At 35.9% G+C, this 18153-nt stretch overlaps 1 protein-coding gene across 5 annotated transcripts in view; it reads right to left on the minus strand.

The window, feature by feature from the left end:
- Positions 1 to 250: 250 nt before the first annotated feature.
- The window catches only part of ARL15 (ADP ribosylation factor like GTPase 15), a 207240-nt gene continuing 189337 nt past the window's right edge, over positions 251 to 18153 (minus strand). For all 5 annotated transcript variants that reach the window (XM_015848718.2, XM_015848716.2, XM_015848717.2 and 2 more), the window contains one exon: positions 251 to 4241. In XM_015848718.2, the coding sequence (XP_015704204.1) occupies positions 4089 to 4241 (153 nt within the window). In that variant the 3' untranslated portion in view covers positions 251 to 4088. The remainder of the gene's footprint in view (positions 4242 to 18153) is intronic.

Raw genomic sequence — 18153 nt, forward strand, 5'->3', positions numbered from 1 at the left:
ATAAAGATTACATCAGCTTCTGTTCCAGCAGTGTCTGCAATATCTCTCAGGTATGTTTCTCAAGTAACAACATCTTACTTTGGAAATAAGTCAGCTAACCTTTGGAAATTTCAAATATTCACCTATATCTAAGTGTGTTTGCTTTTTTTTTAATCTAAGAGCAAATAAACTATTTTAATGTTTCCCTATTGAAGTAAATACACCAGGTTCCTAGAATTGGTTTCCACTCAAAAAATCCAAACTTAGCAACTGAATTCTACACAGTGTTTATTTTCTTTTTGTCTTTTTGATAGTGGAAATCATGTATAAATCACAGACAGTACAAGATCCTCATATCTAGTAGTTGTCCACCCAAATGGGACAACTTTTGTGTAGCGACACTGTATTTTTAGTATAAAGTCAAGATAATATGGCAGTTAACTAATACTCTCAACTACAGTAAAGATACAAACTTTTGTAATATAAATTAATTGCCATTACAAAAAGGCAACTGTAGTAACTAATACGGTACAAAAATCTGCAACTTCTATAAATATAATGAAATGCAAGAAATTAAATGAAATAGTACATCACAGATTTTTGTATAGCGCATTTTGAAGAGGCAAGCTAAGATACATGTGGAACATTATACAGCAAGAAATAATATAAAAAATGCACTAAGATTTAACTTCTTTTCCATACAAATGCTAGAAGTACAAGTACAGGACGCAACATGGAAGCAGTAAGATTATCAGCTCAGAGTGAGTAGACAAAAAAAGTTGCACTGACAAGTTGTAAAGCATTAAGCAGCAGACAGAAGCTTGTCAAAACCAGCTGTTGTTGGATACTGATTGATAATGTTTTCATTCTGACGGCTGAGGCGCTGCAGACAACTACAGCTCTGAGAAGAAGCCTGATGTGGGCACATACACATACACACACTCGCACATACACACAAAGTAATTTAACAGATGTCTACAGAACATTTAAGCACAGTATCTTTTTTAAAAAAGACAACGTTCTCTCCTTAATGAACTTGCATGGAAAGCAGAGCCTAGTGCCCAACTTTATCTCACCTAAATGATGAGCGTGTGTGAAAAGATTTAAAACAAAAAACAAACAAACAAACAAACAAACAAACAAAAAACAAAAAAAACCACCACACACAAAAAAGCCCCAAACAAAACCAAGAAAATGCAATTGAGACTGATCATCCAACAACCCAAATAAAATCTGCATGGTGCTCATGGTGCTTACATATTCTGCCACAGCCAAAGCATTCAAAACACTTTAGACAACGAAGTGTGATGTGAACTGCTATAAGCATTTTTAATACTTTCATAAAAAGTCGAAGGTGCTCACAGACAGTAAAAGGATACATATCCATTAAGTCCATCCACAACACAAAGCCACAGAACTACATTCAAAGTAAAATTAAGCATTGGTCTTAGCCATAAGCATTTATGAGGTATTGTTTCAACCTGCGGTGAGGAATGATTGCTGTATTAGTAAGAAAAAGCATATTTAAAGTTATTTTGAAAAATAAATCACTGCTACTGTGCAGTTGGTATCCCCATAAAGAAAAAAACATTTACCATCAAAAGGTCCATTCTAGCTGCACGCTGGCACATGCCAAAGCTCTATTCTCAATGACTAGTTGGGCCTTTTGGATGTTAGTCATGTAGCACCTTCCAACAGTGCATAGTTGGGAAATCATGACTAAAATATAAAACTCAGGAACTATGGAGTCATAGAATCCTAAAGTCATAGAATCGCTTGAGTTGGAAGGAACCTTTAAAGGTCATCTAATCCAACTCCCCTGCAATGAACAGGGACATCTACCACTAGTTCAGGTTGCTTAAAATCACTGGACCAGAAACACTAATAGTACAAATAAGTGTAGTTCCAATACCGTGATACAGTTGGGATTCTTCTAATTTTTTGTACTTTTGGTCCATACTTTCAAAATGGGAAGAAATGAGGAAAAAATTGAGAATTATTATTATTTTTGTCTCCTAACTAATGCTCTGTGACAAGGCTCTGAATCCATCTCTTTGCCTTCCTTTTTATCAAACAGCCTTCCTTCTCTGGGAGATGAGCCTCTTTCTCCTCCCCACCGTTTTCTTCTTATCATTTTGCCTAATCAGGGAAGAAAATCTTGGGACTCTATAATCTCTAAACTCACGTAAGCTAAGAGAGAGAGTGGAGCTGCACATCAGATCCACTTCCTCTGCAAACTCCTTAACCCACAGGAGAGAAACTGACGAGCTACCAAGTTGCTTCTGCAGGCAAAGAGGCTTGAACTATCATAAGGCTTGTCTGTGTGCTTTAAAATGGGTAATTCCAGTTTTTTTATATTTCCAAGAGTAGGAGCAATGGGGTGATTTACCTGGCAGGAAACAGAAACAAAATGAAGCAAGAAGAGATGCCCTTCATGCCTCTTTTGTCATGAAGTCAAACTGCGAGCTAAACAGGTATTCCAGCTTTGTTCTGATAGTAGGAACTGAGTTGAAAGAGTAACTATCAGGCCATGCATTTGGGCAGAAATAGTTCTGGGAGAGCAATGCAAGAAATCCGCGGATATGGAAAAGTAACCAAAAACCTATAAAAACATTTTGTTTAACAAGGAGCAAAATTGCAAAAAACAGAGAAATGGCTTTTATAAGCCTTTAAAAGCTGATGCTTACTATTTTCTTATTCTCAAATAAACTAATAAGAATTACAACAAACTTTAAACTTAAAAAATAAATGCTCGGAGTGGAAAGATATGTTCCTACAGCCCTGCAACAGGATTTACAAGCTTCAAAAAATAAGCAAAATCCATGAGGAACCACTGACAGCTTGTGTACGCAGACATTGATGTGCAATGCACAACACTCAAGGTGTGCGCCAGCCTGGTGACCAATCTGCACATACCTTGTTGTGATTGACTTCATGGTGAACCAGCGACCTGGCGTATTTCTTTTAAGAATAAAATCAGTCAATAATGTTTTAAAAGTCAACAAAACTCAGTGAAAAAATCTGAAAATCTACGATGGGGAAAATTTGGGAAGTGGAAGCAGGCACTGTGCTCCAGGAACTAAATAGGATTTTTCCAAACCTATTACAAATGTTTTCAATGAATACTTTTTTGTCTTTTAAGTAACATGTTGTCCAGAGGAAGTTTGAAAGGACAGGTTATAATCCCGTGAAAGGAGAAGCTTATGATTCAAAGACCGGAAGGCCCCTCATTATGGTATGGATGCCTTGGCACTGTCAAAGCAACAGTTGCATACTGTGAGTGAGTGATAAAGAAGGCAATCCTTAAAATCAGTCACATTTATAACTAGTAATAAAGCCACCACAGCTGAATTCACAGATATTTGCTTTGCTTCTCTGATAAAAAACTACCTTAAGTGAGAACTACTAGTTTAGCCAATTTCTGTATACTTCCTAAAAACATCGTTTCTTCTTACCACATTTTTTATGTCACTGATTCTTCAGCAATACTGTTACCTGCACACATCTGTGTGCTAATTTCCCATTGTGGGAACTTCCAGCAAAATAATAGTTCTGTGTTTTACAAGGTTATGCAGTGGCTTAAGGAAAGGAATCTAATACATCCACTGTGTTTTTATTTAGTAAAATTTCAGACTAACCTTTGCACTGACATAAAACAACTTCATATTCAAGGTATCAGTAATGATAAGGTTCTCAGTGGCTGTGCTTTTCAGTCTGTGGGGTCAGCAAACAAGCTAACACAGATTAGTCTCACAAATCCTTAAGACATGAGTTATTTTTAAAAAACAAGGTAGCAAGTAGAATGCCACCTTTACAGACTATGTTATTCTTGTGCGTGCAGAATTTTCTATCAAGGATGATGGCAAGAAAGCAACATGCAGTGTGTGCAGAACTAGTGGTAAACAAAGAGGAACTCCCTATTTCAGTAGTGTAGACAATTTTACTGGAAATAGTCGTGTACCTGATTCACAGATATTTATTTTAACAAAAGGACATTCTGCACTGTGTATGAATGTCACAGCACAGTGTTGATACCACACCATACGTAATCTGTGAGCAGAATGAACAGGTACAGTGATGCCTCGAAAACAACTCTTCCCTCTTGCGTTTCACATTCTTGAAGGTTCGAAGTCTCTCTCCTCCAACAAGTTTATTAGAAGGGAGAAGCTGTCTTTTACTGCCTCCATATCTTCCAGGGAGCAGGGTTTAAGAATCCAGCGCTTTCCACGTGCAAGTGGCTCAAGTTCGAAGTATTTTTTGATCTATTACAGAAGAAAAAAAAAAGAGCAACCTGTTAGTATTACAACCACCACATCTCTTTCGCATCTTAAAAAAAATAAGAAAAACAACATGCAAATTGTCAAAAACAACATGTAAAAGATCAGGTACCTCATTTTTAGCATCTTATGAACAGCTGTTCTTATAATATAGTTATATGTTGTGACCTGAAAGTGTTTTCTTTAGAGACGAATGACCTGATTGCAAGCTACCATTCTACCCATACGTTTAACAGCATGGGAGGTCTGGGAAAGAATTATACATACTTAAGGCAAAGAACAAAGCACACAAAGCAAGTTTTCAAAAGCACAGCCTAAATGGCAAATGTAATAAAGAAATTCTAGGTTGCATTTGAACGTTAGTGTTGGAGCTGCATGTTTCATAGCAAAATTCTTTCAAAATCCATTAGTTTTTAAGATGCAACACAGAATATTAGCACACCAATGTGATTAGAATGAAAAAAAATAAATGTGGGACATGATGGCTTTCATTCAAAATCCTGCACATTCCATCAGCTTTCAGCTGCTCACTAATAATACATAATAATGCCTATAAAGAAATAAAGCTTTTAATTAAACTAATTCAAGTTTTATTTCTGCAGCAAATATGCATCAAGGAGGCAAGAACTATGATGAAGAACGGAACTGCAAGTTTTAGAATGACTAAATGCCTTGACAGAATTTACTGAGGAAGATGCTGCTTATTGAAAAAATCAGTATCAAGTCAGGAACACAGATGCACAGAACACTGTGAAATAAAATATTTGCATTTAATACTATACTCACTTTTCAAATTAACAAGTGAAGTGCCAAAACATGTTTTTGATCCCATAAATGCCTATTAGAAAAAGAGTTTGCAGGCCACAATGGTCAGTAGATTACCTCAAGCTGTTCTAATCAGATTTTCAGTCTTTGTATTTCATCCAAAAGTCTACTCATGGCTGACTTGTTAAAATAGACATTCAGTTTTTAAATTCAAAATTACGTACAATATGTGCTATTGTCAACACGCGAACAGAAAGATTATTTCTGACCTAGTTTGCATATTCTTATTCTGTATAATTCTTGCCAAATATACTTAATTCTCTTCTATTGCAGACTGAGCCACAAGTATTGCACATCAACAGGAACAGCTCATGTTGTGTTAGGCAGTAGACTCCCTAGACAGCCAACTGAAGCCACATCACACAGGAGTGTGATGGCTCCATGCGCAGCGGAGAAAAAACAACCTGCAGCATCTCTGTGCACTTCTGTAGCATCTACACAACATGTCTATTTACTGAATAATGGATTATAATGGAAGAAACCAACCATGGTTGTATCAACTCACACAAATCAGAATTCAATCTTGGCAATGTGGAAGGAAGGTTTCTTGTTTTTTTAGTAAAGATTTTGGAATAGGGCTTCCAGTAGCAAATATTAGTCAAACTTATTTGGTTTACAGAACAGAACTTCTGCTCCCCCTAGCAAAGATATAGATAGAATCTATTTCTAACAAAGCACAACGGTATTGATAGTAGTCTGAAAAAAAAAAAAAAAATGTAGAAAATGAAGAGCAGAATCTGGTGCTCACTGCACATCAAACAAATCAGAAAAAAACTGAGCCTGCAACAACTATTATTTTAATATCAACTTTTTATCATTGCTGACACAGTGTCATATTAATAACTGATACGATGACATGATTGCATGTGACTGGAATATAAACAATAATCTCTACAAGTGATACAAGATAATATTTCTTGCAGATGAAGTGACACCAAATTCAATTTACTCCCATTAATATTTTAAATAGGTAGCACTTATCACAGTATTGGAGAAGCAGGGAAAGCAAGCTCTCTTGCCTCTCTCATTAACGGCCTCCCTGACTGCAAAACAAGAAGAGGAAGCAAAAGGGGCACAGGAACATAACAAAGCAAGGTGTCAGCAGAGCTAGTTGATGGAGCAGCCTGCTGGTGTTAAGCTGACAAATATGGTTGAGTAACTTGAGATGTTTCAGACCCAAAACTCAAAGGATGTCCACCACACCCCCTCTACTGGAAGACTATTGCTATCAGCCCCTTGAGCTCACTGAACTCTGCAATGTTATTTACATATGCTCTTTAATTTAGGCTGTGCCATATGAGGAAATAATCAGGAAGAGGTTATTATGTTTAATGAGATTACTTGGGTTTAAAAGCATTAAATACGTACGAACACATACAAAAGGAAATGATGGCAGTAAGCAGGCTCGCACTGAGTCTTGTGCGTTTGTTAGCAAATACAACATTGCTTCCCAAGGCAGTCTTTAGCCAAGAAAAACACAATGACTTCAAGTTATATTTCAGTGCCTGCAGACTGCAAGATCCAATTTCTATTTCAGTACTCAAACAGCATCAACTGATTAATAAGACAAATTTTCCAGAGACAGTTTTTATTTGGATGCCCAAAGATGACTGAAATATATTTTTTTAATATTTCTTGGTGTATTATCAAGACGTAACAAAATCATCATTTTACACAGCTAAGGAACAGATCACAGTCTCTGCATTAGTAAGTCTGAATGAATACTGAAACTAAAATACTCATGAAGTGGAGGTTTGAAAATAGCAGTAAATCACAACTTGCAATCAGATAAATAAGAAACATTTTCTTCACACCTACAGAGAAAAAAAGATTTGCTAGACAACATCTCTAATGCAAAATCAGAAAAATAGCACTATTTGTCTTGCAAGGAATATCTAACTAAACCAGAATTATCAGACAAGTGATCTTCTACAAGCTAAGAGACACTTTGTAGTATGTTACTCTATTTCATCACTTACAGGCTCTGCTATTTTGAAAGTCCCAAAAATACCTTTGCAGTCACAAATATTTTCACCTGCAATGTACTACAATTTCTCCCATCATTCAGTTCAAATAACAAGTTGTTTTCAGACTTGAGTCCTTTGTTACATATAAGAGATAAAACAACACAAAAATAGACTGGCACAATCAGATGCCTGCTGCTGTTGATGCAGTTAGTTTTCCACTGGCATGCTCTCAGCCCTTCATCCACTTTCTTTTAACTGCTTTGTAGCTGCTTTCTGCCTGAATGGCCATCATATATACTTGTTCTCTGCCAGATATTCCATGAAAAGGTACATTAATCATTAAATGTCTAAAGGAAGATGAAATCCTCTAACTATACACCTTGGTAGCCCCTGCCTAACAAGATAAGCAGCAGTAACTATTTTACAGCTCCTAGAAGTGCACAAGTGCGAAGTAGGGCAGCTATTAAGAGGAGCTCTACTGTCTTGCTTTCTTGCATAACTTATGAAAAGCGTTCTGCCTACACATGGATGCTGAAGCAAAATATTAAGACTCAAACATGCTTCCGATGTCTGACACATCAGACATGCATTTACATACTCACTTTGCATTTTTAAGTGTTTACTTTGAGACTGCTGAATTTTCAAGACATAACATTAGAAGAAAATACAATCAATTAAATCCACATCATTTCAAGACTTCTTTACTACGATTTCACAGAACTTCAATGTATGTCTTGACTCCACATGAGGGCCTTGTTTTATAGAGAAGATGATATTGCATTTATGCCACACGCTAAAGTAAAAAATCTACAATGTACTTTTGCCATTATTTCTACTCTTCCCACACCCCACCTTCTGAAGTCCTATTCTGTTGGCACAATAATCTAAGCATATGGTTATCAAATGTTGCTTAACCTATGCTCTGGAAAAGTCACTACACAATAAAAGGATTGATGCCCAGAACCTCAGCTGGGGTAAATTAGCACAGCAGTGTGGAACTGATGTTACCAAATTGATCTACGCAAACTGATTTACCAGTCCCCACTGAAAGCTTTTACATATTCCATTACTGAACCTCATTTAGCTGGTTTGCAGCACAAGACATTCAGGAAAACTTAGATACCGTAAGCATACATGAATACAGAGTCGTTTCTGTCTTTCATTCGCGATGAAAAAAGTAGCTTCAATACATTGTTTTTCATCTCAACTCAAAAATTCAATATCAAAATTCATCAACACAAGAAGGCTTCCAACCCACTCTAATTTGCTGAAAATAAGTTCAAGATGCCAGAAATCACTTATATTACCAGGCTGTATTTGGAGAATTTAAGGATAAAATATTTTTTCATCCATTATGCTACAAACTGTAGTAACATATACATATTATATCCGATCTAAAGCTGCAGTCATGTCAGTTTCCTTACTAGTCTGAATTTTTCTAATTCTTTTACAGGATTAAGCAAGTATTCCTGCTCTGGTGAAAGCATAAATTAAGCTAAAATTATCTAATTTGCTGCATTCATATATTAACTACAAGGAGTGTTTTGTTCATTTATCCTGAATCCCAGTGGATAAGAAATGCGACAATAATGGGAGACAGGAGCTCCCCATACTGACACTGCAAATTTTTCACTGGGCTGCAATGCTCAGATTACATTCTCAAACATGAAAAAAATCTCCTTTTGGGGCAACTGTTTAGAAAACCCACAAGAGAGATGTAATTTTGAGCAATGAGTCCATGAACAACAGAAGAGCTGCTTGCAAGAGTGACTAAAGCAGGCTCAAATTCAGTATCTTTGGAGAAGAGAAAAAGCCAAAAAGCCCATCACATAGCATTAAGTTTTAAAAAGGGAAACTACAAAAAATGAATAACTTAAAAAAAAATTAACTGTCCAGCTAAAAAGGTAAAACGTTTGCAGGTGGCACAGAAAAAAACCATCCATAATTAGAGGCTCAGAGTATATTTATAATGCTACAGAAACAAAAAAAGCTTTAAACAGTTGCAATAAGGAAAAGGATAGTATTAGAGGTAAAAGAAGTTATGTCTAAAGAAGGAAAACAAAAAACAAAAGAAAGGAAATTCTTGCAAATTAAGTAGAAACCACAAATGTTGACCTACTAACCATAGAGTGCAACCCGTGGCTTAAATCACTGATGCTAAAAAGTACATTGAAATCTACTCCAGTTTATGTTTCTGTGCTGGAATACTGCAAGTACTGCAAGCTGCACAGCCTCTTGTGCTGCTACACATGCTTTTCTGCTGATCTTGTTCTCAATATACAGTGATTTATAAAAGTGACTGGAGGGATATTTAGCCACTTCATCTTAAATCAACTAGCACAATCCACTGCTGTACAAGTGAACACTTGCATGTCTTTCCCTAAAAATCTGCTGGTAGCTTCTTTATCTGACACCTCACTTGGTGAAAAAAAAAAGGCTCTTGTCTGATCATAGCAGCTGCTCAAGCCTGCACAACTGTTAGAAGTTTCATAATGCTTACATTTCTTATAGAGACACTCCATATCCTCCTACAATGATACTTCATGCGTGACTATTGGCATGCTTCTTTAGAACAGTGATCTCATCCATGTGTAAAGGGACCCCTGTAATGCACCCATGCCTCATACTCCTCCTAAAACACCTATACCTCATCTTTATTGACTCCACATGGTACCTCTTACCCAGCAGGGACAGAAAGAAAAGTGTCTCAGTTGATGGGAAGAGATGGGGGTGCTGCTGAGGATCCAGAACAGCCCATGAACAGAACTGTTTCCAGAAAGGCCAATTTGAGGTTAAACAACACTACCAACCAACAACATGTCATTAAAACCCAAGTTCAAAGTCAAACGTTTGCAATAACTCAATTAAATGCATTCCACAATGATCAGAACCATGACACTGAACCTATTTTATTGATAGACTGATTCATTGATTGACTTATGTATTTTAAAGTATGGCCCGCTGAAGCAAAAGAAAAGATAACTCAAGTCTAGTTTTTTCAGCATATCTCTGACAGTGAGCTAAGCAAATTCTCTATACAAGATTTCAACACACGCACAAGGCTTTGTTCAGCTCCTCACAGGTACTGGTAGATGATTTAGAAATCAGCATTTCTAAATTGTACAGCTTTCCAAACTTTTAAAATGATTTTTGCAAAAGATTATCTGAAACACTTCCAACTGTGTCTTGTACTTAGTTTTATAATACACATGGTGGATATTTTGTCTCCTAAGTCCTTACAAAGAGGAATAGTTACTTAAACAGATATTTCACAAAATAATTTACATTGTGGCTTGTGGAACAGTTGCCCTTTTTCATTCTTGTTAGACTGAGTGGCAACAAGACATCACCCTTTTCAGATTATAAGTAACTGCTTAAAGAAATGTGTTTCAGAGAAGATTCCTAACTGTTCTGAATGAAGAATTAAGATCTCTGGCAAGTCAGCACAGACATGCTGTTCCAAACAGAGCATGCAGTCCTGGCAAATATAAGTGTGAGACAGAGGACAGCAGAGCAAGTTAGAGAGCTGGAAGAAAAATACAGTGGGGAGCTTATTGTAAAATACAAAATATTGTGTACTTTATCAGGATGGAGAGAGTGGAAGACTTTTAAACATGTAAGTGTTTGGGTTTTTTTGGTTGCCTTTTTTTGTTTTGTTTTGTTTTTAAAATACAGATACATACAGTTATGTTAGAATGGATGTATGCCTATAAGACAGATAATGACAAAAAACTGCAGGATGTGCAAAGGTACTACTAAGGCTTGCATGAGGCACTGTGTTTAGATGAAAGCAAAGATAGGCTTTGAGTGGCTGCTGGCACCTATCTGCTCTTTTCATGCAATCCTTTACCATGCAAAAGGATACACCTGTACTTTGCATTCCTTTTTTTATGCACCCAAAATATTCTTTTTATCTAATCATCTGTTTTTCACACACCTGGAAAACATACAGGTAATACGAAGATGACTGTAGTACACCTATGCAGAGAAAACCAGACTTCCAGATGAAGATTCATACAGCACTGGGCTGGACAGCCAATATCCAACCCCAGAGTGAGCAACACAGCAGCCATTCTTAAGCAATGTGTGAAGCCACGAGAACAGAAGAACAGAGGAGGTGCTGTAAAAAATAAAATAAAATAAAATAAAGATAAAATAAAATAATAAAATAAAATAAAATAAAATAAAATAAAGTGCAATGAAAGCACGGAAGAATATTAATAATAACAATTAAGGCCCACAGCCCCACAGCCTTAATTCTTTAATTTAGTAAAGCGCAAAAAAAAAAAAAAAAAAAAAAAAAAAAAAAAAAAATCAGATTCTCATATATAATATAAAACTGTAATTTTTCTGTATTAGACTGCACATTTTTACCTCATCACTAATCCTTTAGGTCACTGCTCCTATTCATTCCTTAGCTACCTGTTCTTTTCCGAAGTAATTTGGGTTGCAGCAGATACTGGCAGATGCATGCTTGTACACTGCCTTGCCTTAATGGAGATGCAGCATCAGTTCTTCATTGTTCTTGATGATACTCTTGTATTCTAATACTCAGAGTATTAGAATACAAAGTCTTTGAGAGTAAAGCTAAAAATTATCACTGATTAAAGTCAGGTATTTGGAGTACATCTAAATATCACATTTTCCCTGCATATTACAAAGTGAAGAAACGTTCAGTTTCTGTAAGTAAGGACAAAATTGTATACAAGTACATTCTTAGCATATCCAAACATATTCTAGAATAACTGATTGAATTTAAGATAATTTTCAACTTAGAATAATTTGTTTAAATTTTAATCACTTCCCAAATTAGTTTAAAAAATAAAGCACATACAAAAATAATTTTTAATAAACCTACTAAAACCTTTACTACATATTATCATTATTTACCCTCTAACTTCACAGCTTTTAAAATTACATCCTGGTAACTTAAAAAATACAAATAGCTATTGAAGATTCAACACACAGGAGCTTTTGAGCAAATATCCATGAGCCTTTCACAGCTTTATCGCTTTTCTTTTTGTGGTTTGTTTTAAAGACTGTAAATATTCATTGTTTACTTCATACTATAATACTAACAACGTAGCATTCTGATTTCAGCTGCAAAATATGTCATCTTTAAATACAGATTGTGGCTTCAGCTACTAACGAATCCTGAGCCACAGCACACCTGGTTTTAGCAAAAAAAAAAAAAAAAAAAAAAAAAAAAGAAAAAAAAAAAAGAAGAAAAAAAAAGTTGACCTGTGGTGACGAATGTCAAAATAACCTTTAGAATGATAAAAAGTGCAAGTATCAATCCTTACTATGACACTCCTTCTGCAAATAGCATGTTTTCTGTTCAGATAACAGTTAAACAATATTTTCTGGAGAAGTGCATATGTGATGATTCATCTGTGTCTGCCTGAGCATGTACATACATCTCGTACTTGAATAAATAACATCTGTATTCTGTGCCCACATTTGCAAAGCTTCACAACACTGTATAGACATGTATTCTAGTGTCAAAAATGAGGAACAGTTTCCAAGGGCTTGTGGTTGGTTCCCCACATTTACACTGCTGAGAGAACTCCAAGCCAACAGGCAGTGAGAACACAAAGAAAAGCCATTTATTCAGAAGTAGCTGTGGTTCTACAATATGGGCTCAAGCACCTAAGATCAGAGGTCCTGCCTATCACAGTCATTCTGTGGGTACAGCGCAGAGTGAATAAACGCAGGATGGTTTCAACCTCCCTTCAGGTCCTCTGTGGTGAGATTTTGTTATGCAGCCTGTATGGCCACAGAAGCTCATACCTGACTGCAATTAACTATTTCTAATCCAAATCAGAAACAGCAAAACAAATATATTTTGGAAGCACACCACTTCTCTAAACCAGGTATTCCAGCTACGACAGACTTTTCTCCATTTCTTCATATAAAATAACTCTCCACCTAGGAACGTGGCAGAATGCCTTCAAGCCCTGAACAGGACATGGCCTAAGTGAAGCTTTCCACAGCTTTCAGATTCTCTCAAAAAGCACATGGATACAAAATGTAAGGGATACGTATAGAGAACAGACGTGCAAAACAATTCACCACCACCTCTAAAGTGTTAGTAAATGCACAAAGAATTATTGTTATTACCTATTCAATTATTGAATTATTACCTATTCAAAACTGTGATCTAATGAAGGTATAACCATTTCTTTAGATTTTGGGTTGTTGATGCTCCCAATCCAAAAATCTCAATCCTTCACATTTACAATTGGTATCTGAATTTTATTTACACTAGAAATCACAATGTGATAAGTTTGCTGACCACTTGTAGCAATGTAAAAGCTTGCTGTGTATGGTTGGCTTTTTGAGAACATTCTTGGAAATGGCACTATTTATCCAATATACTTTATAAAGAACAACTAAATATTAATACAGCTAAAAAGAATGTAACTAAGCACTTCATACCAACCAAGAAAGGTTCTGTACATTGAAGTTAATGAGTTTAAATCCCAAATTCACATATATGAAACAACCAATTATCCTGTCTGAAACACAGGCTTGTAAAACTCTCAGTTACTTGTAAAACGGTCTGCTACACACGAGTAAGATGGTGTTTAAATGGCTTGTTTGACTAGGCGCATTCACCATGAAATTGATTCTTTTAAAGCATTATTTTTAAACTTCATACAAGGTAACTGTATAAACTGGGAAAAAAAAAAAAAAAGAAAAAAAAATCTGGCATTATAAAGCATTGGTTTCAGTATTCAGTATTGGGTTGGTATTTTATGAGGTTGAGGGTTTCTTGAATGAGAAACTAATGAAGAATAAATAGTCATTTGTAGGGAGGTAATTGAAATGCTTAGTATGATTTAACTATTCTGTGTGCCCCGGTAGCACAAGTGGTAGGAATGCTGCGTTGCAACACTGGAGGCCCTGGGTTCGAATCCCCCCCTGTGGCGCAAGTGGTAGAAGTGCCGCTCTGCTACACAGGAGGCTCGAATCCCGGGGGGTTGGACTCGATGATCTCTAAGGTTCCTTCCAACCCGCACGAGACTATGACACTATGATGATGATGATATTCTGCCATTTCCATGCTAAAATATATGGCAAAGGACTTAGTGCTATTCTGACACAGCCTGTGCAGTTCCAAAGCAACACAACAGATAGAACATCTTTCAGCTATGAGCACCAAAAATAAATGAGTTGCTATTTTTCTGAGACTAGCACTATATTGTGGCTTTACACCTGACACTTTAAGCTAATTATACTATTACATATTATTATTTTTTTAATGTTTTTTTTTTTTTTTTTTAGGCAGTGGATGGCAAGAAAGACATAACTGAACCACAATAACTGAACAGAGTAGAATTTTTAAAGTAATGCCTTATGTTTGCACCCATCCTCCCAAAATTTTACTACTGATTTATAATGAATTAGTGTAAGATATGTTGCTAATAGTTCACAGATGTTTAAGTGACTTAAAACTAAAAAGTAAAGTCTATTTGGTACTGGTTGAAATTTGGTATCTTGCTAATGGAACATTTTCAATTTTCAATTGTCCTTTCAAAAAAAAAAAAAAAAAAAAAAGAAAAAGGTTATTTTAGTGTCTTAAAGGGTCATGTGAAGAATTTTCTCTCTTTAAATCATCATTTAAGCTTGTCCTTTAAAAAAAAAAAAAAAAAAAAAAAGTGGCATAATTACAAGATAAAGTAGTAAGAATCGCTTTTTAAAAAAATCAGTTTAACAAATAAAGTGTTTTATACATCAGCCCAGAAAAGCTGGAAAAGATACTATGCTGCCTACTGTAAAGCAGTTTTGGAGAAGAATCAAATCCTCAGACTTTGAATGAGCTGCACATTGTATAGCAGTTTACTCAAAATCCAGTGAAGGCTGCCACCAGTCATGCTGTTTTATAAGCCAAGCTGTAGACAGATTAATAGAAAGGAGAGTGTCATCAACATGTCAGTCAGACCACAGGCAGTGTGGAAGGAGTTGGAAGGGGGAAGTAAAGAGAGGTGTGAAGGCACCGACCACATAACATGACTTAGATGACACACAACTAATAAAACATACTGCTTCTAAGGATGTCTGATTCATCATGATAAAAAATATTTCTTTCTTTTCAAAAATATTGAAAGGAAAAAAATTAAGTCCAGCTGTTAGTACATTAGTACTTAGAAGATTAGCTTCATGCTTGCCAACTAGGAAGTACAAATCTGAAAGTTGACTTGAGTGGACAGTAGTCACAAAGTCCTGGTGAAACAGTGACAATTTTCACATGAAACAAAAATGGTTCATTTGTACCCTCTGTAGGAGTTAAAATACATCAACAGCTGCTATTAGAAAACATATAAATGGAGTCAACTGAGTTTAGATTGAAAACAAATGTGGGACAAAAAACTGCAGCTGAATGCTGTCAAAAACTCTAGAGGCTGGTGGTCTGATTGGATCTAAAGCTTTGGATCTGTTCTTGGAGGAGGTGAGACAGCAGTTCTGATTATTTTATATAAAACACATGCAATAGCATAATATATCTAGAAGGATTTGTATAATCCATTTATATTAAGGTTAACATGTAAACTTCATAAATTTTACCAGAAGTATCAGTTAAAACATTTAAGTTCCTTTCTTTCTAGCTTTGTCTATGTTTACAGATACCCTACATAAAGATAAAAAGCCAAAGTAATTATTTTCTAAGATATATTGCTCTGCTAATATAGCCTGTACACTTACAACTCACATATAAAACAGTCCTATTTCTGTGAACACATTCAACTGTTCACTTTGCACAAGGAATTTTCTAACCTAAAGTGTAAACATGACCAGTTCAGTTATTTGATTTTCCTTCCTCTCTGGATAATGTTTTGAAACATGACATTAAGAAGTAGGTAACTCAGTAACCACTACCACTGGTGTTTGTGCACAAATGTTGTGGATGACATGCATCTTGTTAATTTCTATTTTCTTTTCAGTATTAACAGAGATTGCAGTAATATTAATTGCAATTACGCATTTCATGAATGCTTGATACTACAGCATAAGAAAGATGTACTATTGCACTTAATCTATACTGGATACATCTAACTACCCATGTTAGTCTACAGACAAGAACATCTGAATTTATATTATACATAAAGGAATAGTGGCATCACAATTGAAATGGTTGTACAAACAAACAAACAAACAAAAAAAGTCTAGCTGAAGCAAGAGGAAAAATATAGGGAAATGACTTGTTAATGTTATATTTGAGTCATAAGACTCAAAATTTTGACATGATATAGAGAAATAAAAGCACTTGTTCAAGTAAACTGCTTTCACAAAAAGTTCATCTACCTATCACATATCCCAATTAGTAGGATACACATGCATCCACTGCAACAAAAAACCATTTTATAGGACAATAAGAATACCTGTGGTCTTCCACTTTGATGTTTGCACATGCTTGCACATAGTAGCCTCAAATTTATTTGTAATCACACACTTGTGGAAACTAAACAATAAGTACAAGTGAGAAATTGCATGGATAAGCGAGGAGAAGGGAAGGAGGGTAAAACAGGAAATAATTATTCCCAGTCTGCTGAAAATAATAAAATTGTTTGGAATGTGCACAATTCAAAAAGCTTTTAGATTCCTTATTATAAGTATTCTTTGTGAGTGAATAGTACTATTTAATTTCATCACTAATTGCCCATTCAAACATATATTAAGTCTATTTTTAATTTTACTGGTAGAAATAGCTACTGTTCAGACCTTTCCACAGTGCACTAGGATTGGCCGCACGCTACTAACCTCACAACAGGCACTCATCCAAAACCGAAGAGGAGAGAAGAGGCAACACTGCATCTCCCAGCCAACTGTGATTTATGGGATTGATTTTATTTTTAAAACACTACAGACTGCAAGGCACTGCAATACCACAGTGTCACAGGTTACAGGTTATGCCTGTATCTGATACAGATAAATCTGGAATATTTTGAAACCTGGTTTCTACTTCAGGCTGGAATATTTTGAATCAGGAAACCGTGGGGAGAAAAATTAGTAAAGAAGAAGGGAAAAAAAATGCCTTTCAGTACAATTGCTAGCATTAACATATTTTAAGAGCATGATCTAGGCCACTTTCCTGCAGAAGGAAGTTTGTGCAAAGAAGTGGAGGTCAAGCCTAGAGTGATACGGTTCACTGAATGACCAAATAGAGGTTTACATATTTCCTTTATGGCTGCTGGCACTGGTTTCGGCCTAGAAGCCTCTAATGAACAAAGAGAGCTCTGATCCCTTCTGGAACCATTCATATGTGATTAAGATCCAACAATACAGCACTTTGATCCACTGGGCTACAGAAGGATTGAATGTTTCCTGAAGGAGTCATTTCGGGTTAAAGTGGAGGAGAAGAAAAGATGACGGGAATTTTCCTGATCAGGTCAGTCTGACAGAGACAGCACTTCTCTCACATCTAATGTGCATTGTGCTTTTTTAAAGCATTGGAAAGATGACAGGTAACTGAAGTAGGAAGAGAGAACTGTGGAAACAATGTGTCAAATCTAAATATCAATAAATACAAACAATAAATTTGCTTTTCGAAGACAGCATAAGATCTACTTTCAAGAGAAGGCAACTGAATTAGCTGTTGCAAGCCATAATTCCACAAGTGAGAATGATCATTACAGGAAGTTGGATGCCATCTTTCACAGGTATATTTGAAAAGGTTGCAGCATCATAGTCACAAACACACACTCTTCCTCATTCTGATATAGGTCAAAACAGCAGGAGAAGTAGGGGTAGGTCTATTAAAAAATCTGAAAGAATGAACACCTGGTTCCTTGAAAGTAATCTTTCTATCTTGACACCAATGTACTTCACATAACCCAAGAGAATTAAAGACCTGTTTGAAGTTAGAAGAGCATGTACATGACACACCATTTGCAGGAGTATTTACTTTTTTCATCAGGCGTCAGTATTAAGCACAGGTGATGGATTCAGATCCACAGGAATAAACAGAGGCTGGAATGTCTAGACTACCAGGAAAGCATAACACAGGTGTGACAGCTCTCCCCAGCTATCACATTCCAACATTTTCAGTATAAACTAAGTAACTTCCATCATCTGTTGATATAAAAGCAGAAGAGGGAAAACAT

The sequence above is a fragment of the Coturnix japonica genome, chromosome Z, assembly GCF_001577835.2.
Source record: "Coturnix japonica isolate 7356 chromosome Z, Coturnix japonica 2.1, whole genome shotgun sequence".
NCBI lineage: Eukaryota > Metazoa > Chordata > Aves > Galliformes > Phasianidae > Coturnix > Coturnix japonica.